General features: G+C 43.5%; 1 protein-coding gene across 2 annotated transcripts in view; it reads left to right on the forward strand.

Annotated features, from left to right (window-relative positions):
* The window catches only part of LOC144763557 (MFS-type transporter SLC18B1-like), a 664,439-nt gene that overhangs the window by 86,249 nt on the left and 553,762 nt on the right, over positions 1-24,428 (forward strand). For both annotated transcript variants that reach the window (XM_078649273.1, XM_078649272.1), the window contains one exon: positions 10,771-10,844. In XM_078649273.1, coding sequence (XP_078505399.1) covers positions 10,771-10,844 — 74 coding nt within the window. The remainder of the gene's footprint in view (positions 1-10,770; positions 10,845-24,428) is intronic.

A 24,428-nucleotide genomic window follows, 5' to 3' on the forward strand; every position in this document is an offset into this window, starting at 1 on the left:
AATAAAACCATTTACAACATTTTTTGATTTATATGAAGTTTAAAATCTTATTTACATAACAGAACATGCCCCATCATATTTCATCTTAATGAATGAGTACTAGCAGTTCACCTATCAGTTTGCACATCAATTTATACTTCCTATATGCAACCCATCTGTAAAGTCATATATTTCCTTATATGTAATTCATTTATAAAATGTGCATATTCGCACGAGAGGCCCAATTTGATTTAGCAACTAACAACAACATTTTTTTCAAAGTTATCCATGGGGAGCTATACTTTATTTGTTTCTCCATATATACACTAAGTTCAACTTAACTTCATATTACAGACTCAGATCCACATCATAAAAGAAAATGCCTCAATTCAATTTCCAAACCAATTAGATCTTATCTTGGGCATATATTTCAGTTTATCTTAAATTTGGTGAGCCCCATTTTGTAGACATTTTAGCATAATTTTAGACATTATACATAGGACAATATACCTTATTTAGTTGTCCAATATCATAAATGGGTCCTTTTAGCTACAGTTAGACTCCACGCACCGGTAACCGCGATCCCATTAGGATTCATATCTTAACATCCTCACTATAGTATCTTCTACATGTCGACGGAATTCAGTAATCTATAGCATATATCACAGGCCTGTGTTGGCATCTTTTTTTGTCCTCATTTGCCTTCAATCTCACTTCAAAATCCACCCTGGGCGTCTGTACTCACTCTCATGACACTGAGGAATGTAGGCTATTAGAATGGAGCCCCACCTACTAGTACTAGACCCGCCTTGAGTATCAATGAAGAAACCACTGAGATACCCCTTCTGCCAAGCTCAAAGGCTAGATGACTTTCGCCGATAAACCGCCACAATACCTGGCAGCACACGGTTTAACCCGAAGGGTGTTAACAGCATAATCATAGGACTTGGGGAAGAGAAAAAAAACACACAATAACACGATTCTACTTCGTCATCTAAGAGTCCCATCTAAGTTGCAGAGGATTCCAAAATGCCTTGTTCTTGCTACTTCCCTGTCTGGCTAGATCTAATTTGGAGACTGCCAAAAGGGATGACTGCCACTCCGCAAAGGTGGGAGGACTAGATTCCGTCCATTTTATACAGATTTGCCTCCTGGTTAGCAGAACCGAATAAAAAAGCAAACCTTCAGCGAGGCCAGTGATGTTTTCTGCAAGACCAAATATTATTATAGGCAAATCTATGTTAATAGCGCAGCCTAAAACCCTTGTCAGAAAATTTCCGACCTCCCGCCAGAAAAGTATCAAGAGAAGGACATTCCATAAACATATGTATATCTGAGCGGAAACCAGGCCACATTTTTTACAACTGACTGGTGGCCCATCTGAAATTTTTGTCAGTTTATAGGGAGTAAGGTAGGCCCTGTGGATGGTGAACAGGTGGTTTCTTTTCAGCCAAGCTGGTTTCACAACTTCATAGAAGATCTTACAAGATTTCTGCCATAGTTTAGCACAATCCCCCCCCCCCAAAGTTCCTCAGCAAGCTTAAATTCACCATCTACTTCTTCCAGCAGGATTTGGTACCAGAGGGAAACTTATTTCTTCTCTGGGGGTTTGGTCACAAGCCGATGTTCTAAAATGGTTCCGCATCCCAAGGCGCGCTTCCGTGGGTGAGATTGGACCCCACTTGCAAGTTGATAATGTTTAATTCGAGAGAGTCCTCCCCCAACTCTATCCTGGAGATGTTCCCAGGGGATAAGGGTGCCTCCATCGAGGAGGTCTCTCCAAACCAATAATCCTGCGTCGCTCAAAGGTTTTGCCAGACTGTCCCTTAGGCACTCTGGCGTTCCAGGAGAATCCCAAAGGGGAGCCAAGCTGAAAAAATAGTCGAGCCCCACTGCCCTCCTAACTTGGGCCCAGATTTTGGCTACCCCCTGAAGACTCATTTTAAAAAAAAACTTCGGATCCCCGAATTTGAACAAAAAAACTTCCTCTGACAATTTGGCATCCCTAAGCATAGCCAAAAACATCCCTCCTGCACCAGTATCCATGGGCATTCTCGGTAACATGTGAATGTGAGAGTTGGAAAGCCCAGGCATACAGCTGGAGGTCACCCTTTTCTCTTCTCACCTTTTTCCAAGCAATCCTAGATGTCTTAGATGCCCATATAAATGAGTTAATGCCGCTCTGAAGCTTCACAATCGTGGATTTTTCAAAATAAAGAGGGATAAAATTAAAAAGAAAAGTAATCTTTGGGAGTATCGTCATCTTGATCAGATTAGTTCTTCCCAAGATTGACAATAGAAGAATAGCGCAAGACTTCATAAGCCTTCTACATTCCTTTGCCACTATATCTAGGTTGTTCTCAGCGATCTTTGTGATATCCTGCACCACATGTACCCCCAGGTCTCTCATTTTGGAGCTAGGCTGGTGACATCAATGTGTCTCTGCCAAATTCCAGGTCATGATTTCAGTTTTCGCGGCATTGATCTCATAACCAGAGACAGAGCCAAACTCCCGGGCCAAACTGATGACTGCTGGGAAAGCTGACTGTAAATCTGCGGAAAACAACAAGATATCATCAGCATACAGGGCTACCTTCCTCTCCCACTCCTCATACTTAAATGGCTGTATTTTAGGATCCGCCCTAAGCCGTTGGGCAAATGGCTCGATGTAAAGATCAACTAGAAGAGGGGAAAGTGAGCAGCCCTGTCTGGTCCCTCTTGTAATCTTAAAAGAGTCTGTAATATTCCCATTAACCAACAGCCTAGCGTGGGGTCTGGTGAATCAACTGAACCATGTGACAAAATTGAACTTCTTCAAAGCCTCCGTCAGGTAAATCCAATTTACTCTGTCGAAGGCCTTGGTGGCATCTAATGTCATGGCTGCCAATGGGAGGGAATATGTAGAGGGAAGATCGATAGCGCCAATAAGATCATACGTGAGATCTAAGAGCTGCTGATTCCTAACAAAACCTTTCTGATCCAAATGAAGGACATCACCCCACAAAAAGACCCAATCTTGCTGCCAGGATAGAAGTAAAAAGTTTATAATCTACATTTAAAAGCGAGATGGGTCTGTATGACCCACAACTTGACGGAGGTGTCCCGCGTTTTAGTATCAAGAATATTAGGGCGTCGTTCCAAGAAGCTGGGAGCCCTAAACCAGCCTTCAGCACATGATTAAACAACTGCGTTAAAACAGGAATGATCTTCTCTCCCAACATCTTATAGATCTCTGCCGGAAGGCCGTCAAGGCCCGCCGTTTTCCCGGACTTATAGCGTTGGATGGCTTCTCTAACCTCGGTTTGAGTAAAGGCTTGATCCAGATGTTGCTGTTGGTCCTGTCCTAGAGAGGGGAGGGGGATATCCCTTAACTAATTTTGAACGCTGGCGACGTCTAACCTTTTGTCCTCACAATATATCTCTTGAAAGTAGGTCTGAAAGGCCTGGCTGATTTCCCCATCTGAGCGGAAGATCTCATTGCCACTAGTAATCTCATTAATATGATTTCTTGCCCGGTCAGCCTTGGCTTTCCAGGCAAGGAGTTTGCCTGCGCCCTCTCCAAATTCAAAATGGGCAATTCTACTAGCCTCCCATCTACAAATAAGCCTGGACTGAAGGATGCTTTCTAGATGCCCTTTTAAATTAGCCCATTTGGCTTTCCATTCTTGCTGGGCTTCGAGCGAGGCTTGAGGGGATAGCTTAGCTTCTAGATCTTTCAACTTCCCCTCGATGGAAGATACCTCCTCTTTATACTTTTTATTCCTAAAGCTTGCCCTGCTGGCGATTTGACCACGCAGAAAAGCTTTAAAAGAGTCCCACACATTTAATATTGATGTTGACCCCAGATTTGTATCGTGGAACCATTCAGTTTCTTGTAAAAGGAAAGCTTTTTCTTCCTCCACCAGGAGTAAAGAACGATCAAATGACCATGTACGAATATGCCCTACTGATGGACCATCCAGGCGTAAAAGAACCCCTGAGTGATCAGAAAGATGATTAGCCAGATATGTAATATCATTAACTCTATCTCTCAGCGAGTTACTGATCAGCATGTAATTGTTTCTGGATTGTTGCCGATATTTATGATTTCTAAACGATACCCCCTGCTGCAGGCCTGGTCTTTCCCTCCATATATCTAAAAGAGCAAATTGCTGCATTGCCTCTAGGAGGAGATCCCTAGATTATAAAGGGACTACGGCTATTTGGAGTTTTATCTAGGCCGGGATTTAGAACTACTGCAAACAAGAAACGTGTGTTGCACACTGAACAACTACTAAATCATCAAAGAAGAAACAAGTCTCTCTCAAGAAACCAAAGTAGACAACAAGAAACATGTAAGCATGAAGCACTGCGCCACTCAGCCCCACCAGTGTCCTCCCACCGGACAGCCCTATCCCAGGCGAGCTGTGCTCATCTTCACTACACATTTTGGATTGTGGCTTTACCACCACAGTCTGCTGCATTACCACGTGCCTTCCACTACTTATAGACAGCTGTTTGTTTCATCTTGATCCTCAACACCTGCGGTCTATGCTGTGTGATCCTCAGCACCGGCTGTCTATGCTGTGTGATCTTGTGCACATCTACAGTATGTATTCTGGACTCTGAATCTTTCAACATGTGGTTCTGTCTTCATGAACATCATTAGGCTGAACAACATGGTGTACATCCTATCGCTAATTTCTTCAGAAAGTTACACAGCGCAAAATTGTCCTGCCTAAAACAGTGTTGCTGTTTTCTTTATACCAGCTTTCTCTATGCACCACAGCTTTTGCCTCCTGTGAGATGGTTTTACTTTAACATTGTAGAAGTTACACTAGTGTGGGTGTTCTCACATCTCTCAACTCCCGCGTTTTATCTAGATAACGTTTTGACTGATGTATATTTTCTAAGAAAGGCTTTGGATCGTCTGAACACCGTCTTTGCCAGAAGAGGAATGCCTTCATGTCATGGCGCTTAATAAGATTTGCCAGCCACCGTAAATTAAGCTGTGGTGAGTTTTACCAATAACTTTTTCTCTTCAGAAATCTATTGTCTCATCGGTTTTTGTTTAAACCGTTATTTTCATTGCTCCTCTTGAGTGCCTTCTGCGCGCGCTGCTCTCTCCTATTTAGCCGCGCGGATTTCAACGACGACAGGTTCCCTCTGTAACGTCAGGCTCAGAACTCTGCCTTTGCTGCTTGTTGACGTCTGCCTGCAGCAACGCGCTGTGAGCCTCCCGGCGCTGCGTACCACTACGTGCCCCCATGTTTGTCTGCTGAAACTCTTCTGAGTTCAAAGTAACTCCACCTATGAAAAGGGAAGCCGGCAACGCTATCTACTGCATTCCAGTGGATATCGTGCTGTGAGCCTTACATACCGGTAGGATTTTTATGGACTGCTGTCATTTACCGTTAGCTTCTTGTCAGAGTCCACCGTTGTCAAGTTTATGAGGTGAGAGAAGCAGGGATTTTCCTTAGCCTACACAATGCACGCCCCTTACATTCAACATTTTTCTACACACTTCGCATCGGATGTATGCACTTTTGTACAACTTTAAAGAGGACTGCCTAGTGTTCATCGCCACTACAATTTTGAACGCTCTTTCACTGCACTGTTCTCATTTTTTGACTTTTCATTTTGAACTTTCTCTGCAAACCTTGGACATTTGAAACATACCAGGAATGCCACGTAATACTAGTGTATTAAATATTACCATTCCTGTGTGACAAAAGATTTTGCTATTCAGCGTGTGTTGGCTGTGACATAATGCACACTTTCTTTCATTCTATTTCCTTTGCCACAATAATAATGTGCTTACTAGCCTTTGTTTGACCAATGCCATGCAGTTTAGAACTTGCCACTTCTCAAGCTGTGTGTACCCCTGGTAGCTATTTCGCCATTAGCATTCTTGATGGGGTTTTGTTACATTAAATTTAAGTAACTTTTTGCATAGCGTATATACCACATGGGATTGTCGGGTGTGATCCATTTTACAGTCTGCCATCCTGACATGCCATTTGCATTCATGGTTCTATTTACATGTTTACGTATGTCACAATATTTTTCCCTACACAGGGATGGCATTGGATACAAGTCCCTTTTGCCCACATATTCTTGCCTACATGGGCTACACACGGTTCTTACCCTTACACAGGGGACCGTTCCATGGGTCTCAGTCCCATTTACATTCACACAGGTATCCTGTCACAGGGCACCATTGCATGGGTTATAGTTCCATTTACATTCACATTGCTACCCTCACACAGGGTGCGTCCTATGGGTCTTTGTCTCATTCTTATTCTACATGTAACATTCTACACGGGGGATGTCCTTTCATGGGCTTTCACAGTATGAGTCACAGTCCCATTTACAGTGCTCCTCACACTCTTTCTTAGGAGTAGAGGACGGTCATGGGTTACATTCCCATTGGCTGATATTGTCTTTCTACATTCAGTAATTGTTTCTGTTTTGTATAACGCAATGTTAAACTTATATCGGATTGTTATTGTGTACTTGAAAATGTGGGGAAGTATTAGTTATACTGTATGTATTTTACTTCGCTTCTTCTCTGCTTTCTCTTATGTCCAGCTTTCCTCGTGCTGTTATACATAATTTTCATCCTTGGTTTCTTGATTTACATTGCTTGTTGTCGTCCTTTGTCTCCAGCCTTCCCTTGTTCGCATTTTTCTTCTTTTCCTTCACTGTACAGGAGGAGATCCGTTATTTCCTCTTCTTTGTGTCTGTGTGTTGGCTGGTATCTGGTTTGCGTCATGCCTTATGCTTCCTTCCTGTCTTGCGTGCCTGGCCAGTGGTTATGTTTGGGAGTTATCTTTAGCAAGTCTGTTCTCTCTCTATTTCGTATTTCCTCCCTTTCTTCTCTCTGTCTCCTTCTTTCTATTTCGTTGTTGTTTAGGATGGGTTTTCCATTTTCTTTCTTACACCTTACCTTTACCTCCTTCTCTTCTCCCATATTTTTTCCTCACTATGCTTTGCTTGCTCTTTTCTTTGATGTTCTCTCTGTCACTCCATTGTTCCTTCCTTGCTATGTGTCCTTTGTTCACTCTTGTTATCTTTTATCATATTTTGCATTTGTTCTCCTGTTGGAAGGAAAGGGATATATGTAGTATCCTGCATTCTTATTGTAAGGTATTTTACCACTCCTGCTCAGCCAGTGCCTGTGCTCTGACTCATTAGAATGTTGTAGTCTGATGATGACTTGGAATGTTGGGACTCAGAGTGGTGAAGTGACAGTTGGTCATGGGCTGAGCAGCTGACAGGCAGCTCCAGGTGGGGCTCGGATTTACAACTTAACTACTTGATGTTCTGAACTTTACTACCTGTTATCTACTCGAATAAAACATCCTGAATTACATCCTTCCTGTGTAGACCTTCATCACTACATCGTTCTACTCAGTATAATTTGTCATTTAGATGTTTTGTCATTATCCTTTTAAATACACCATATGTGCCAATCCGATTCCCCATACCTGCTGCATATCCAATGATGTTAGTATGTAAGTATGAATGTAAACTATGGGAATATGGGGGAGCCCTTAAGCTAAGCAACTCCAACAAAAGCTGAGATTTTAATGTGGCTCTCAATTTCTGCTTTGGTGCCAAATCAGTACAAATCAAGCTTCATTCCCATAGTGTACTTGGCTAGATTGTTCTTCTGAGAGAGAGTTTGTTAGGTGACCTGAATAATTAGAGCAAGCTACATGGTTCAATGCCCAACCTCTTTGAGTGTTTCCCTAGGTATGACTCTGCATCACAGGCCACAGTGCATAGAAATATGGCACATGCTGCATCTGGGAATGGCTTTGCCGTTGGGCCTACAAGGTGAATAAATAATGTGTGCAACACATATTTAAGAAGCAGCTTTCAGGTTTAGCAAAGTTAATTGATAATGACTGCCCTTTTCGTTGCACCAGACCAAGATTTCTTTTGGTTGGTAATATTGCAAAAGCTTGACTATTTATATAACACCGTCCTGAGTTCAAAACCTTTTTGCCAAATACTAAAACATTTGTGTTTGTTGTTTTTACTGCTGTTGTTTTCGCTGTACATGTGAAGGATAATTAATTGATGCTACAGGTCAAAACTAATTCAGTTCAGTATTATTATGTCAGCTGCGTACTGTAATATTGATGTCAAGTTCTACTCTTTCTGTGGGGATCAAGATTTATGATTGACCAAAGCAGCCCTGAGTCTGCTAAACAGAGGCTGAAAAAGAAAAGGGTGAGCCCACCACCTTGTTTTGATCTCCTATAACCATAGATCCCAGAAGATAAAGCAACGTTGCTATTAAGCCTTATTTGTACTGAGGTTCTACTGTATAGCTGTCAGATAGCTTGTAATAGTATTGAATTCCCCAGATATTACATTTATTCGACAATAAGTTCCTATCACCTCCCAAAAAATGTATTTCAAAGTTCATAAAGCAAGCATACAGTAGTTCCCCACTATTAAAATATTTGCAACCATAGGCACTGTTAACATTTTGTCTGATATACCACCAAGGAAGCCTACTTAACAAATGGCAAAAGATGTTGGTGTGCAACCCATGGTTGTAGTTCATGTAACAACTTCAACATCAAGTAATGTCATCAGACAATAGTTTGATAGGTCTGTGCAAAAAGCTGTTTTATACAGCAGGCTCATCAATGCCCCCTCCCATGTATTTCATAAAATCTATGTTGATTATTGTCTGCTTCACTCATGCATATTCTTGGCCCATCCAGGTATTTTCATGGCCATCCCAGGTTGAGAATCCTGGAGCCGGGCCTGTGCGAGAAGGCATATTCTAACAATGTATGCATCATTAACTCTGTGCATATCAGCTAGGGCTTTAACAAGCCAGGAACAATGACGCTCACTAGAACCAAGAAACAACTCTCCCTTCTAGCCATTATCATGTGCTTTGCAAAGAGCCAGCTTACGGTAAAGCAAAAGCTTTTCATCCTGACCTAAAAATTACTGCATCATTATTAAAACTAATTTATGCCTGTCCCTAGCTGTAGTGCAGTGTGGTGAGCCAGTGTACATAGAGCTGAGCATGGTACAATGGGTTGCATTAGTAACAAGCATTTTCAATGCAAAAGGTCCTCGATTTACGCGAGTTTAAGCCATTGACATTGTAAATGAGAATCCCTTTTATTTAAGTTTTAAAAACAACAACAAAATAAAAGGTATTGTTATTTGCAATGTGAATAGCTCAAACCCGAATAAATGCGAGACCTATTGCATTCCAAATGCTTGTTGTGAATAGGGGGATCGGAGTGCCTGTGGAACTGTCGCTTCTTTCGTGCCCGCGTGCCCAGCGCTTACCTCAGGCAGTGCGCTGGAGTGCAGCCCTACTTAATTACTGAAGCACAAGGTAGATAAAACATCCTATGCTCCCCGGGTTGTTAGCAATCCACCTGCTCAGAAATAACTGTGGTACCCGAGATCTGATTGGCAGCCTCCCGCCGTGACGTTTCTCGTTCAGTGGCGGGAGCATCAGCAGCTGCCCTGCTATCTCAGAGCGCAGGAGGGGGTATCGCATCAATGGGCTCCGTAGAAGGGCACCGGGATGTGAATGAGGAGGAGGGGGTGGCGGGGTAGAGAGGAGAGGCGCTTAAGAATGAATGGGAAAGTGGGAATAAGTCAAATTGCGGCTTGAATGAATGTACGAAACCAAAACATTTACATTGAAAACTGCAGGGGTCTCTGTTGCAACTAGGTTCACAATGGGCGTAAGAAGCACAAAAAGATGCCTGTTGCTGTGATACACGACACAGTCTGTGCATATTTGTCCAACCAGTATTTGCATGCTTTAGCATCGGGGAACAGATGGGCTCAAATGAATCACTGAGGCATGCCGTTCTGAACAGTACAGCATGCTATAGCACCAAGAGAACCAGCATGTCGGCCTAGTGCCTTATGTCACACCTGATACCTTTCCTCGTCCAGGCCTGTACAAGGCAGGACGCTGCGTGGCATGACTTACTATTGTGTGTGAAAACATACCAGCACGTAAAGGAAGCATGGCTACAAACAGGACTGCAGAAAGTGTCGTACAAGACCACGGACTCGTGCATGCACTAGGTGTGCTAGCAGCAAGTCTAAGCCAATGTACATGGAGGGTTCAACATTGCACGAGCCTTCTTACTCAACATTCCCAAAGCATAAGCCCGGGAGTTGTGTGTGCGCGCACTCGCTAAAATAATTTTTTTTAAAAGCACGCGAGTGGTGTGCACAAGGTGACAAAAGTGAAAGCAGCTGCAGCGTCACGTCTGGTGAGTGGTGTGCGATGTGCCAGATGGCGCCTCTGCTCGTAATTGTGCACGTAAACACACACTCTGTGCCACACAAAAAGCTGTGGTCTGCTTTTTAAAGCCCACTCACTAAATGTCTCGCAGTGCAGCGCATGCGCTGGCTCAGGCGAGATCTAAAAATATAATGCAGTGTATTACGTTAGTGCCTTTAGGCTGCAGTGCATGTCCTAGGTTTCTACCCTCAGGATGTAGTTGAGTATGCTGGTCTTTGGGTGCTGTGTCATAGGTTTCAGTCTCTGGGATGCAGGGTAGTGCTGTAAGTCAGTGCCTCTACTCTGTAGTTCTCTGTGCCGAATTTTCTAAAATGCAATGCAGGGGGTTGGTAAGTATTGGCAATAGCAAGGAAAGCTGATGTGTGGAAAAATAACCTCCATAGAAACGCACAGGTTATCACTGCCTGCCTATGTCTTTGAGCATTTTGTGCTTTCCTAATTATATTTTAGTGCTGAACTTGTGAGTATTACAGTTTAACAGAACTGTGCTTCTTTTTCAGCTCGTGCAAATTGGAGCAAAGTTCATGTTTTTATCCGGAATGCTTGCATCTGGAGTTGCTACTATTCTGTTTGGGTGAGTTTCAGTCTTATTAGCAGTCACCAGACGAAAGGTGTGTTTTGTTTTCTTAATAAGTTTGGCGTCATTTAATGAATCTTGGATGTGGAGTATGATAAACAATACAAAGAACAGTAATTCGTTAAGCAAAAAAACTAAGTTTAAACTGAGTTTATTGTTGGCTTTGTTATAACAACTTAAGCATGTGTTAAAAAAAAAACTCTGAAAGCCACCCAAAAAACGACTGTCAATATGCAGTTATGGTTGCCAATCAAGAGGGAGAAACCACTGCAATTCGCAAGTTATGTTTAGGACCACAGTTGGTAACTCAAACAACAGCCATGCAAAAACCATACTTCACACCTATTTCAATGCTTTTGACCTCACAATATGTATACCAATAACTAAAAACACCAAAGAGAAAAATATGATTAAAGAACAAATGATAGTACATTCACACTCATCCCTGTCAAAACGATGAGTAATGTGATAAATATTACAAATCCAACCTGTGTAAATGCATCTGTTTCATCAAGGGTGAAGTCATGAGCTTTGAATTTGGTATTTGAGTTATAGTTTGCATGGCTGTTGTGTTGGGTATTGATTGTGGTCCTAACCAAGCTTTCACTCTTCCACCACACCTAACACAGATACAGCAATACAGCACCTCTCTTCTAACCGCCTCTCATTCATTGGACAATTTAGAACATTACTACATGACCCACATGCTGCACCACCTCCCCTGACTCCTACACCTTCCGCCTTAAACACATGCAAAAAATATAAGCAACATGCCACACCTCACAACTTTGCTTCCCCATGTCTACTTCACAACAATGTTACACCACAAAAGCAACACAGCACTCCAACTCACTCTCAAAAACCATCTCCAACACATACACACGTAGACCCATCAAAATGCCTTCTTAGCATGCTGGATGAGGAACACGATGCAGAACAGCCACACGATTGCTATCCTAATACAGCTAATACCATCACTAAAACACACCTGCTACAAACCCACACAATACTGATCACTCTTCTACCAAACAAAGTCCCACTAACACCAAAGGCCACCCACTAAACTGTCTACTAATAAATGCTCGATCCCTCTGTAAAAACAAGCATCACATCATCGACCTTCTCAGCGATGGAAAACCAGACATACTATTCATAACCAAATCATGGTTGGGAGAAGATATGACTCCAGTCCTGCATTAAGCCATTCCTCTAGGCTATCAAATATTCACCCAAAATCATACAGCCAAAAAAGGAGGTGGTCTAGCTGTTGTATTCAGGCAAACAATACATATCACTAAAATTGATAACATCTCCATAAAGAATTGTGAGGCTCTTCAAACAAGATGCAATCCTACATCGTCTTCCTCCTGTAACTTCCTGCTTCTTTACAGACCTCCACCTAGCAAGGCAACATTCCCAGATGCACTTCCAGACACAGTTTTAAACCTGATGACAATACACTCCAACCTATGCGTTCCGGGTGACCTTAACATTTGGTTTGATAAACCCAATAAGACCCATTCTAAAACAATAATCACCGGCCTAGATGCATTGAACCTGCATCAGATTGTCCACAATCCGACAAATACCGCTGGACATATCCTAGATGTCATTTTTGCTAATACTGAAATAGTTACCTTTCAAACTATAACTCCAGTGACATGGTGAGACCACCACTTGCTTGTCTTCCAACCTAAAACCACGCTAAGCGACTCACCTGAAACTACCTTACATCCATCCACCTATCGGCCGTTGAACAAACTCAATTTGGAACACTTGGAAACACAACTAACATCCAGTACAAATCTGAAACCATAAATTCTGTTCATAATCTATATGAGTGGCTACAGGAAGCTTTTTACATCCTGATACCATTCAAAACCACACAACAGAACAAAAGAAAAAAAGCGCCTTGGAGAAACATAGAAATAAAAGACATAAAACAACAAATTAGAAAGCTGCAACGTACCTGGCTCAAAACAAACGCCAAACAAGACAAACTTCCCCTACAGAAAATTATTAGATTATACAAGTCGGCTATCAAAAACGTTAAGAAAAGGTACTATTCCGACAGAATTCAAAACGCTAAATGTGCAAATAAAGAATTCTATAAAATACTCCATGAATTTCGCAAACTAAATTGCCTAGAAGGAACTCATCCTGTTACTCAGACAAACTAGCAAATCATTACACGGACAAAGCAGACACGTTGGAATCGTACTTAAAACAGAAACAAAGCACCAGCACTAACCCTTGTACAAAACAACAATCCAAGAATGCTGTAATCAAGCCTCTCCGTTCCTTCCAACACATCTCACACGATGAATTTATGGATCTGGTCAAAGCAAGCAGGCCTGACGGCAGCCCTTCTGACCCCTGTCTGCCACAAACTCTCAAGACAATTCTTTTAACAACCTCTGCTGCCACTCCAGTGAGAAGAATCATCAACGATTCCTTAACTACTGGATTATTTCCAGAAGAACTTAAAAAGTAATACATACGCCCTTTACTGAAGAAAACAAACTTGGACCCGCTGAACCCTGACAATTACAGAGTGTGCAAAAATACGGGTTCCCCTAACACAAATTCCTAAATCAGGGAAATTATCTAATGTGTAAATATCACCATTTGGGAACTTTGAGAATACTAGTGGACCTAAATATCAAATGTAAAGAACATGTACATGCAACCACAGTAGAATAGTATCAAAAATATTTTTATTTGTATTGTTTTTTATAAATTAGTGAAGCTAAATACAAAACAGAGAAGTAAAAAATGTTTTCGATCCTCTTGTATTTGAACTTGATTCAAACAATTCCGTTACTATATATTGAAACAATCTAAGAGTAACTGTGGTGTATATACCGTCTCCGTGTCTGTCATGGATATATGGAAACCTGTCATCAAATATTCAAGTTACATCAAAGACATAAGGACAAAATAGTCATATCATTAGTACAGAAGACAGTCATTTCTGGCATGGCTCTTGAAAATCTGTGTCCTACGCGCCTTTCGGCTGTGTGCCTTCATCAGGAAGCCATGGACATAAAAAATGAAACCTAGAAAGAAAGGATGCATGTACAATAAAATATCAATCGGAATTAAAAAAGGCGGTCCTACTGTATGATTAAATACCACAAAAGTGGAAATGATTATAAACTCATACAAAAAAGAGAATGAAAACAATAATTGCAAGCCACATATTAATTAAACTGAGCACTGTGTAAAGTGTGCTAGATATCCTTCACCATAAAATAAGGGAAAGACCACACTGATAAGATACCTAAGAGTGCATGATAAGATGAAAAAGTGATAACCCAAACTGTGAATACAAGTGCTAGATGAGAATACACAGTAAGTTGGTGTGATAAACAGCGGAAAGAAGAAAAAAAGGGGGGAGAGGGTAACTCACTCACGAACAGGCATCTTACACCACAGCACGAGCTGGAGACTGGGAGCATGAGCAGTTATTGGTGGTCCATTTCTCATTGATGGAGGCCCAGGCCGCCTGCTCATCCCACCAGCCAACGAATAAATTTGCGTAGCTGGGGGCGAAGCAGGTGCCCATCGCCGTCCCCGAGACCTACCTATAGAGGTCTCACTGAAAGAGAAAGATGTTGTTAAACAGGCAGAACTTAATTAGTTCTAGCAGCATGCTGTTATGCATAGCGAATTTCAGTGGACGTTTCTGCAAGAAATACTCTACTGCTTTTAAACCTTGCGAGTGATCAATGGAAGTGTAAAGACAAGTAATGTCCAATACTATCAGTACGTAGGCTGCCACTCCAACGCCTGTATGTGATCAATGAAATCCGTCATGTCCTTGATATATGATTTTAAACCAAGAACTGCCTCAAATAAAAAATTCTCGAAAAACCTGGAGAGATTTTCAGTCAAGCTGCACATCGAGGAAACTATTGGTCGCCCAGGTGGTCTGTCTCTATCTTTGTGCACCTTGAGTAGGTGGTAAAAAGTGGGCAGGATTGGGTTGGTGGTCCTTAAGAATAAATACTCGTCCAGATCCAGCATTTTTTTGTCATGCCACTTTTTTAAAAGTTCATGGAGTTGTTGGATACTCTCATGGTATCTTTCCATTGACGGTAACTCATAACAGTTCCGATCCCTCAGTTGTCGCAGTACTTCTTCTACATACTGCTCTTGTGATAGTATGACAATGTTCCCCCCCCCTTATCCGAGGGTTTGCAGATGATAGATTTGTCCTCTTCAAGATTTCTTATTGACAGTCTTTGTGCTCTGGTTAGATTGTCCTTTTTCTTAGAAGATTTTTTATTTTCCCTGAATAAAATCAAATCTTTGATGACCAAATCAGAAAAAGTGTCTATAGCATCAGACCGCATCTGTGGTAGAAACTGAGATGGTAATTTTAAGCCACTACTAGGTGCCTCCTGCTCCACCTCCACTCGCCTAGTTCGTCGGGTTAGAGTCGTGACCTGTTGTGGAACTTCCATTGAACCCTCCTGGCGTAAGTCTTCAAATATTTACAAAGCTGTCAAGTCATTGACAGTAAGTAAATCTGTTTCCTTATTCTTTAATTTGAGGAATATCGCCTCCTTTGTTGTTGGTCTTATCTTGTAAAATGTATGCAGTTTCAGCTTGCGAACAAACTTGAACAAGTCGATCCTCGTTTGAGTATATTCCATGCAGTTGTGTGGGCAGAATATAAGTCTGAGTTTTTATACTGATTCCTCAGTGGTGGTCAGGACTTTGGAAGATAGATGGATTATAGATAGGTGATCTTCTTCCCCTACCATCTTCCTCTTCTTTTGCTCCGGGTCACTCTGGTTGTTTGGTTGGCCTTTGCCCTTCCTCTTCCAACCGCCCCTTCTGGTTTTCCTTCTTCTTCGGGGGGCTTGCTCTTGCTCCCCCTTAGCCATGATTGGCGAATGATATTGAACTCCTGTTGAAAAGGAGTTTTCTGTAGTCTTCCAGATGGGCCTGCTGTATCTTTTCCCGATTGTTCACCTTCCGTGATATCGGATTCAGAGGTTTCTACCCTGGGTGGTCATTCATTGGTTTGCGTCTTGCTTTTGTTCACCAATTCCTTGCGTGGTTGTTCAAACCTTTTCGCAAAGGTTAAGACTCTCTCCATTGCATAGTCCCATTCATCTCGATCAAACTTCTCTTGTTTGCGCTGTTTAATCTGTATTTCATATTTGGCAAGCGTCTTCTTTATGGCCTCTCTTAGATGTTCTTGTTGTTCTTTGTCAGCATTCTGTTGTAATTTTTCCTACAACGTTGCGATTTCCTTGAGAGCTTTGTCCCTGTCACTCCAGGCGAATTATACTAAAATTTCCAACATGCCTTTACATGACCGAGCTGTGTGCGCCGCCTATGCCTCCAGCAGCATCGGATCGGGGTTCTCGTATGCTGGAACGATATATATACGTAAACCTCTGGGGACTCTTTCCACCTCTATGTAAAGAGGTGGCCTCCCACCATTTACGTACTTCCCTTTCATATAGTCTTTCCAATTTATTGTATTGAATTGTCAGCGTGTTCGGAATGTCACTGGTCGTTTTTGTTGCAACAGATGGTATATCAGGAATATTTTTCTTAAACATGCCGGCCGCCCCCTCCCTTAGCTCTGTTACTTTGAACATCGTTTTATTGTCGATAGACGTGGAGCTCCGATCCCGGGCTCCACCTCATTCATGGAACATCGAGGGGTTAAGCAACCTCTTGACAGAGGTTGCAATTGCCGATCCACGGCTAGATTAATGTGATTTCAGTGAACCACAGTTATAATGCATAACGTATGAAATGTAAAGTTGGTTTTAAATGAATTGCCACAATGAATTCTGTTTTTAACTGTGAGATGGTTAAAAGTTGGGGAGTATATACTTCCAAGATGGCGCGCGTTATGTAGCGTAGAGGCTAGCCCTCTTGGATTTCCATGATGAAATGCAAATCAGTTTAAATGGCGCCGCGCAGCGCGTTACTTGTTGACACCGAGGAAGGAGTTCCTCCGAAACGTGTCTGTCTGTTTTAATAAAACACCGCTAAGCAAAAGTCCCGCGAGTGCTGTCTTCCTTTCTTGGAATAGGAAGGATTGTGAAGCTTTAATATTGACGCGGGACACCACCGCAGAACAGCACCCGCCTCTTGAGTGACTCGCAACTTGGTGTAACTGGAGCAGGAATATATATATATATATATATATATATATATATATATATATATATATATATAACTGCTCCAAGGCACGCCAAATAACGAGTCACTTCTGCAGACGGGTGCTGTAACACGGTGGCGTACCGCGAAATTAATAATAATCTTCTCCAAGTCCTTAGAAAAGACAGACAGCACTCACGGGAAATTTCAGCAAAGCGGGTTTATTCGCCAAGACAGACGCGTTCCGGGAAAGCTCCCTTGCTCTGTGTCCAACTGTAACGAGCTGCGCAGCGCCATTTTGAAACCAAATTTGGATGGTTGAAACAAAAGAGGGACATTGCGCACTTGGACAATTCATGGGCACCATATTGTAAATACAATTCACAACTTAAACTGGGCATCCTAAACAGCCACACAAATATACCGACTGTGTGGTTGTATTCTGCCCCCATGTTTTAACGAAACAATGACAATATCGTCCTGTTCTATGTAATCTTGCCGTGGATCGGCGATGGCAACCCACCTAGTTTGCTTCTCCCTCCTCATGGACTCATTAACAATGTTAGTTAATCCATATATCTACAACGTTCCCCATCCAACACAAAAATCTATACAGACTTCATTCAATATTCACGTTTCCAAAGAGACATAATCCAGTATATTATCTCAAATTCATGTTATATGATTTCTCAATAGCACCCACTCACCATATTCTTGATAATTGAAGACAAATTACATTCAACGTGATTAGAAAATCCGTATATGATCCACAATTCACAATTTTGCGTCACAAAACAGTTCATCTCATTAAAATGCCTATTCTGGATTATCACAAATTCATATTCCCAAATGTACTGCTAATTCCTCCCCGCTGTTGAGTCCCCCAGGGGCCTTAGTTTGTAAATCTACTATGTAGCGGGATTCCAGCCTTCTAAGCTTCTGTACCCTATTTCAACCTCTCTGATTTTCTGGTACCTGATACAAACAGAAGTACTGGAGGAGATTTCTGTCGCTTTTATGCTTGATCGCAAAATGTCGGGCCACTGGGTAGGTGAAATCCTTCACTATCGCCCGCATGTGCTCGAGAACCCGCTACCTCGAGGAGAACACCATCCTGGACCCATCCCAGTCCGGGTTCGGCAGCAACCACCGCACCAAAACTGCCCTCATCGACGCCACTGAAGATATCGGAACACTGCTAGACAATGGAGAAACCGCGGCCCTCATCCTCCTGGACCTGTCAGCCGCCTTCGACACAGTCTGCCACCGCACACGCCTCCACAACGCCGGGATCCAAGAGAAAGCCCTGGACTGGACCACCTCCTTCCTCTCCTGCAGAACACAGAGCGTCCGCCTCCCCCCCCTTCCGCTCCGAAGCCACTGAGATCATTTGCGGCGTACTCCAGGGCTCATCCCTCAGCCCAACGCTGTTCAACATCTACATGGCATCACTCGCCCACGTCGCCCGACTACACGACCTAAACATCATCTCCTACGCCGATGACACCCAACTGATCCTCTCCCTGACCAAGGACCCCCACACCGCCAAAACCAACCTATATGAAGGAATGAAGGCCGTCGCCGAATGGATGAGGAACAGCCGACTGAAGCTGAACTCGGACAAGATGGAGGTCCTCATCCTCGGACCCACCTCCTCGGCCTGGGACGACTTCTGGTGGTGGACCGCACTGGGAACAGCTCCAACACCCACCGACCACTCACGCAACCTAGGGATCATCCTCAACTCCACCCTCTCCATGATTAGCCAGGTCAACTCCTTCTCCTCCTCCTGCTTCAACACCCTCCGCATGCTCCGCTAGATCTACAAGTGGATCCCCACCGAAACAAGAAGAACGGTCACCCAGGCCCTCATCAGCAGCAGGTTGGACTAAGGAAACACACTATACGCAGGAGCCTCTGCAAAACTCCTGAAAAGGCTTCAACGCATCCAGAACGCCTCTGCACTCCTGATCCTCAACATCCCTCGCCACAGCCATATCACACCCCACCTGAGAGACCTGCATTGGCTCCCTGTCCGCAAGATGATTTTTTTAAATGCGTTTTTATATAGCGCAAACGTTACCCGAAGGTGTCAGAGCGCTTTACATAAGAACCAGTTGCAAAACATAAGGACTTAGGATTACATGCGTTACATAAAAGATACCAGCAGAAAAAAATTGCAAATGTACAAGATATAAAGTCACACAAGGAAGAGATACAAATGGATATACTCCAAGAGTCACATAGGAATAGTAGAGAGTACAAAGGTCTACTGCATATACTAGTGATTAGTGTTATCTATTTATACATATAGATACACATAGTAGATTTTCTCAGGTCAAGGCCCCCCTAAATAAATAAATAAATAAACAGGAGAGCAGAGTTCCATTAAATGGGGCGCCGGGGGAATGACGCAGTCACAGCACCAAGGGAGAGTGGGAGGGATGCAAGGGTATGGAGAAAAGGCAAAACAGAAAAGGGAAGAAACATTTGAGGATCGTCAAGGGAAAAGGGTAAAGGACGAGGGAATGGACAAGATGGCGGGTCAGGGTCCAGAGAAAAGCGGCAGAAAACAACAGCAAAATGGCTGCCAGGACAAAAGAAAAAGTAAAGTCGATGAGAGTCCGTGGCGGGACAGGCCGCTCAGATGAAGAGTGTTCTCTGGGGTGGGTATGTTCCGGAAGGGGCTGTGGTGTGCCAAGCAATATAGGTCGGGACTGGAGGGTAGGCATGTCCAGGGTTAAATTGCAGGACCGCCATCACTCACTGCAGGCTCTGGTTTCCACAGGCTCCGGTTTCCAGCCATGGATTGCACTGGAGTGGTTCCTCGTAGGCTACTCGCCGCAATCACCACTCCTCCTGGTCGGAGGGGGAGAGCTGCCAGCTCAGACTCCACAGCAGCGAGGCGTCTCTGCCGAACCAGCGGCCATGTTGGTAAAGGCTCAGTTTTTTTTATTTATTTATTTTATGCGATTTTATATAGCGCAAAATGTACCCAAACGTGTCAGAGCGCTTTACTTAAGAACGAGTTGCAAAACATAAGGATTTAGGATTACATGTGTTACATAAAAGATACAAACAGAAAACATTGCACATGTACAAGATGTAAAGTCACACAAGGAAGAGATACAAACCGAAAGAAAATTGCAAATGTACAAGTAGTAAAGTCACTCAAGGAAGAGATACAAATGGATATACTCGAAGTGTCACATAGGAATGGTAGAGAGTACAAAGGTCTACTGCATATACTAGTGATAAGAGTTATCTCTATATACATATATATACACATAGTAGATTTTCTCAGGTCAAGACCCAAAAAAACAAACAAACAGGAGAGCAGAGTGGGGATGCAGTCACAGCACCAAGGGAGGGTCGGAGGGATACAAGGGTATGGAGAAAAGGCAAAACAGGAAAGGGAAGAAACATTTGAGGATCGTCAAGGGGGAAACGAGGGAAAAGGGTAAAGGATGAGGTAATGGACAAGATGGCAGGGCAGGGTCCCGAGAAAAGTGGCCGAGAACAGCAGCAAAATGGTAGCCAGGACAAAAGAAAAAGTAAAGAAGTTCATGAGAGTCCGTGGCGGGATAGGCCGCTCTTGGTTACTTGGCTACTTGGTGCCGCCTCCCCCGGTCTGGACGCTGAGGATGAAGTGCCCGCTCAGAGTTGACCCCCCACGTCAGGGTTGTACGCGCTCTTGAGCGGGAAGCGCACCCCGGAGGACACGGACTCGCTGATGCATGTCCCCAGCCAGGAAGGCAGGGTCGTTGTCGTTGATGTCCTGCACCTCCACCACGGCGCTGTACAGCTCCAGGGGGTTCTCGGCCACCACTTCCAGGGTGAGCAGGCAGGGCACGGCCGGGCCGCACAGCTCCTCTCGGTCCATCCTCTCGTTCACATACACCGGCCCCCTCCGGCGGGCACCACCCGCAGCCAGTGCTCTGCCAGCCCCCAGAGCTTCAGGCCCAGGTCTGCCACCAGGTTCCCCACTCGGGAACCCCTCTGCACCACCTCGGGCACAGCACAGTGGATGAGAACTCGGAGGGTGCAAGCAAGCCATCCGGATCGTTCCTGGGGTCCGCAATGCGTGGATAAATGGGCGAAATCCTTGAGTAGGGTGGCGGTCGGATGGGGAGAGCCGCCAGCTCAAACTTTACAGCAGTGAGGCATCTCTGCCGAGCCAGTAGCAATGATGGCAGAGGCTCCGTGGGCGCTCCCTCGAGAAACTCTGCAGGTGTGTTGCAGGCTACCCGGATAGGTCCACTCCACAACACCGGACCAGCGTACCTCAATGGACGACTCAGCTTCCACACCCCCACCCACCAGCTACGCTCCGCAGACCTCACCCTCGCCACAGTCCTCCGCATCTGAAGAGCTACCGCCGGCGGGAGATCATTCTCCACCTCGCCGCAAAGGCCTGGAACACCCTCCCCATCCTCCTACGGCAGACCCAAGACTTGCTGACCTTCAGAAGACTCCTGAAGACCTGGATTTTCGAGCAGTAGCAGTATCCCCCTCCCCCAGCGCCTTGAGACCCTCTCTGTTAAATAGTGCTCTTTACAAATGCAATGATTGATTGATTGATTGTCATTTTTAATTAAAGTGCTGCCAAACTGATGTGTTTTTGCTTTGAGAAAATTATTTGTCACTGTTTGGTGTAAATCTGTTCAGCCAATTTTGAAAAGTTAGTCCCTCACACCGCCCTCCCCACCGAGAACGAACAAGAAAGGTGCTGATGCCTAGGGGATTGCTGAAGTTCGAATTTTTATTTACAGTGCTGCCAAACTGACCCTTTTCGGCTATGGCCATATCCTTTGTCACTGTGTGGTATAAAACTGTTAAGCCATTTTTTTAAAATTAGTCTTTGAAGAGGAAATCGGGTTGGGCATGAATTGGTTAACACTCAGAAAAAGTTATAGATAACTGACATGTTGATACCTCAGGAGTACTGCAGGACTTCTGCAGTACCCAAAAAATGTAAAACTAATTGCTTCTGAATGGCAGCTGGAGCTTTTTTCCTTTTGGCCATTTTAGTACTGGGGTACCAGTACCCAAAAACTTATTGGCTGGCTGAAACTTTCAAGAAAATGTTTCAGCCATCATTACAGGAATCAAGGATTTGGTCGCAGAGTCTTGGGGAAACAAATATGAAAGTGTACACAGGGGTCCTGGTTAGCCCACACTGACCCACGGGCCTAGTAGTGAGGGGGCAAAGGCAACCACCATTGTGCAGGCCATAGCTGTGCTCACTATGGTTGGCTACCTGCTGTTGCCTTGACGTGGGGCCACCCATCCGAACCACATGGCTGAAGGATTGGCCGACTGTGAGGAACGTTGGCCTCCCTTGGGAAGCTGGGGCATAGCCTGTCCTGAGGCATGACCCTGAGGCCAACCCCCGGGGCGCGCAGCTAAAGTGCATATGAAGTAGTCAGTTGGCATCAGCTGAGGTTAGGTGCAACCAAAGGTCATGCACAACAACGATGTTGGCCGCAGATTGCCTGCCAGTTGACTGCATGGATTTGATGTACGCTTAGCTTTAAATGTGATGAAAGAACCCCACAGAATTTCTTTGAAAAAATCCAAAGATTAAAGTGACGTTATAGTTGCATATGGTAATAAGATAATAAATTATGTTACAAAAACATATTCAGAAACAAAAAGTCAAAGTAGTGGTATAGTTAGGTGTTGAAATGAGATAAAAATTAATGTAAAAAAACCCTGAAAACCCCTGAATGCTGATTATAGCTTTGTGAACTGTTTATATTATTTGCTCTTGTCATGCACTGCTTATGACCTCATATATTACATCACTCATGATGTGTTAAATGGCATCATTGATTTTTATTGAAGAACGAACTTAAGTAATTGCTTGCGCACAGCCTTTTTTTTGGTGAGCTTCAGTGATGTATGAATTTAATTTATTTTCCGGGTGCTCCAGGGGTGACGTTTCCTCCCTTTTTAACGCCTGGTATTACAATTAAAGTTGTGCTTCCAATATCATTGGTTGCATCCCCCTGTATGTACTCCTTTATATCGCCTACTAAGAGGATGTTTAAATAATTCCAACTCTTTAGGTGAGGGTTCAATTTGGGGATTTTAATTACATTTTTATGAACGTTTTAATCTTTTTCATTACATTGTTTGTATAGTTGATTAAGCATTTTTCATTTCAAAACATAATTCATATTCATAATGTCCCATGCTCCAATGCATTTCGAGCAATAAATGCTCTTCGTCAGGGAGCTTTTTTGTGAACAGAATTACACACTTTTGTTTACAGCACATATTAACATTACATGAAATCATAACAATATACTTTACAGTTGCTTCTGTTTTTGACACACGTGTAGGTTATTACATTCCACCTGGTGTTGCCCACAATATTACCCAATAGTTGTGATGAGATTGTGAAGCGTCTTCACACTGTGACTCCTAATTGTAACTCACATCACTTACAAGCTAGTGCAGCTAAATATATAACTCGCTCACCCGCAATGCACTGCTCATGACGTCACATATCACATCATTCATGACATGGTCAGTGACATTACTGATGACATCCCAACACTTCTTGGTTTGGAGTGTTGGCAGCCAAACGCAGTGAAGCTCGTGCTCGGAAGGTGTCGCGACTCCACTGCGTGCCTGGATATCGAAACTTTTTTTTTTCAAATATCTCAAGAACTACTGGATGGATTCACACAATTTAATGAAAAGGGCTCTTTCTGAACCAAGACCTACCTTTTTGCCGAATTTGGTGTAATTCCCATTCAGCAGTTTGGGCTACAGCTATGGAAAATTACATGGGGAAAACACTTTTTGGGACCCCCCTTTTTTCTCAGATCCCGCTTGTCGAATCCCCCCGAAACATTTAAGACAGGAGCTGACCGGAGTGGGCCACTAGTTTTGAAAATTTCGCGAAGATTCGTCAACCAGCACCAAAGATATTGAGAAAACAAAAAACGCTTTTCTCATAGAAACGAGGTCCTAATTATAACTACCTACTGGCGACCGCCAGTAGGTAATGTGTGTGTGTGTGTGTGTGTGTGTATATATATATATATATATATATCACCTTTCCACCTCCTCGAATTGCAGGGATACTTCCGTGCCAGTGCACCTCAGGGTCCGAGGTCACCCTGTATCCTATAGTCGTTCACCGCACGTTAAAGTACGCATGTACTCCTCCCAATGAATTGCACGAATCCAAGAAGCTTAAAAGATTTATTGACGCATCAAGCCAACAAAAACCCAACGCGTTTCGCCGAAACGCTTTGGGTTTTAGTTGGCTTGATGCGTCAATGGAGAAGCCAACAGTGAAATGGTCTCTGTTAAATGCCAAGAATTGGACATTGGGGAAGGCAGCATTCAGAAGGAAGTGGGTGAGCCTGCCAACTCAGTTTGTCCAAATATCTCGCCAAATGTTTATGGTAGCTCACACCCTTTCGAATCTTC

Source organism: Lissotriton helveticus, chromosome 6 (assembly GCF_964261635.1).
Source record: "Lissotriton helveticus chromosome 6, aLisHel1.1, whole genome shotgun sequence".
In the NCBI taxonomy this organism is placed as follows: Eukaryota; Metazoa; Chordata; class Amphibia; order Caudata; family Salamandridae; genus Lissotriton; species Lissotriton helveticus.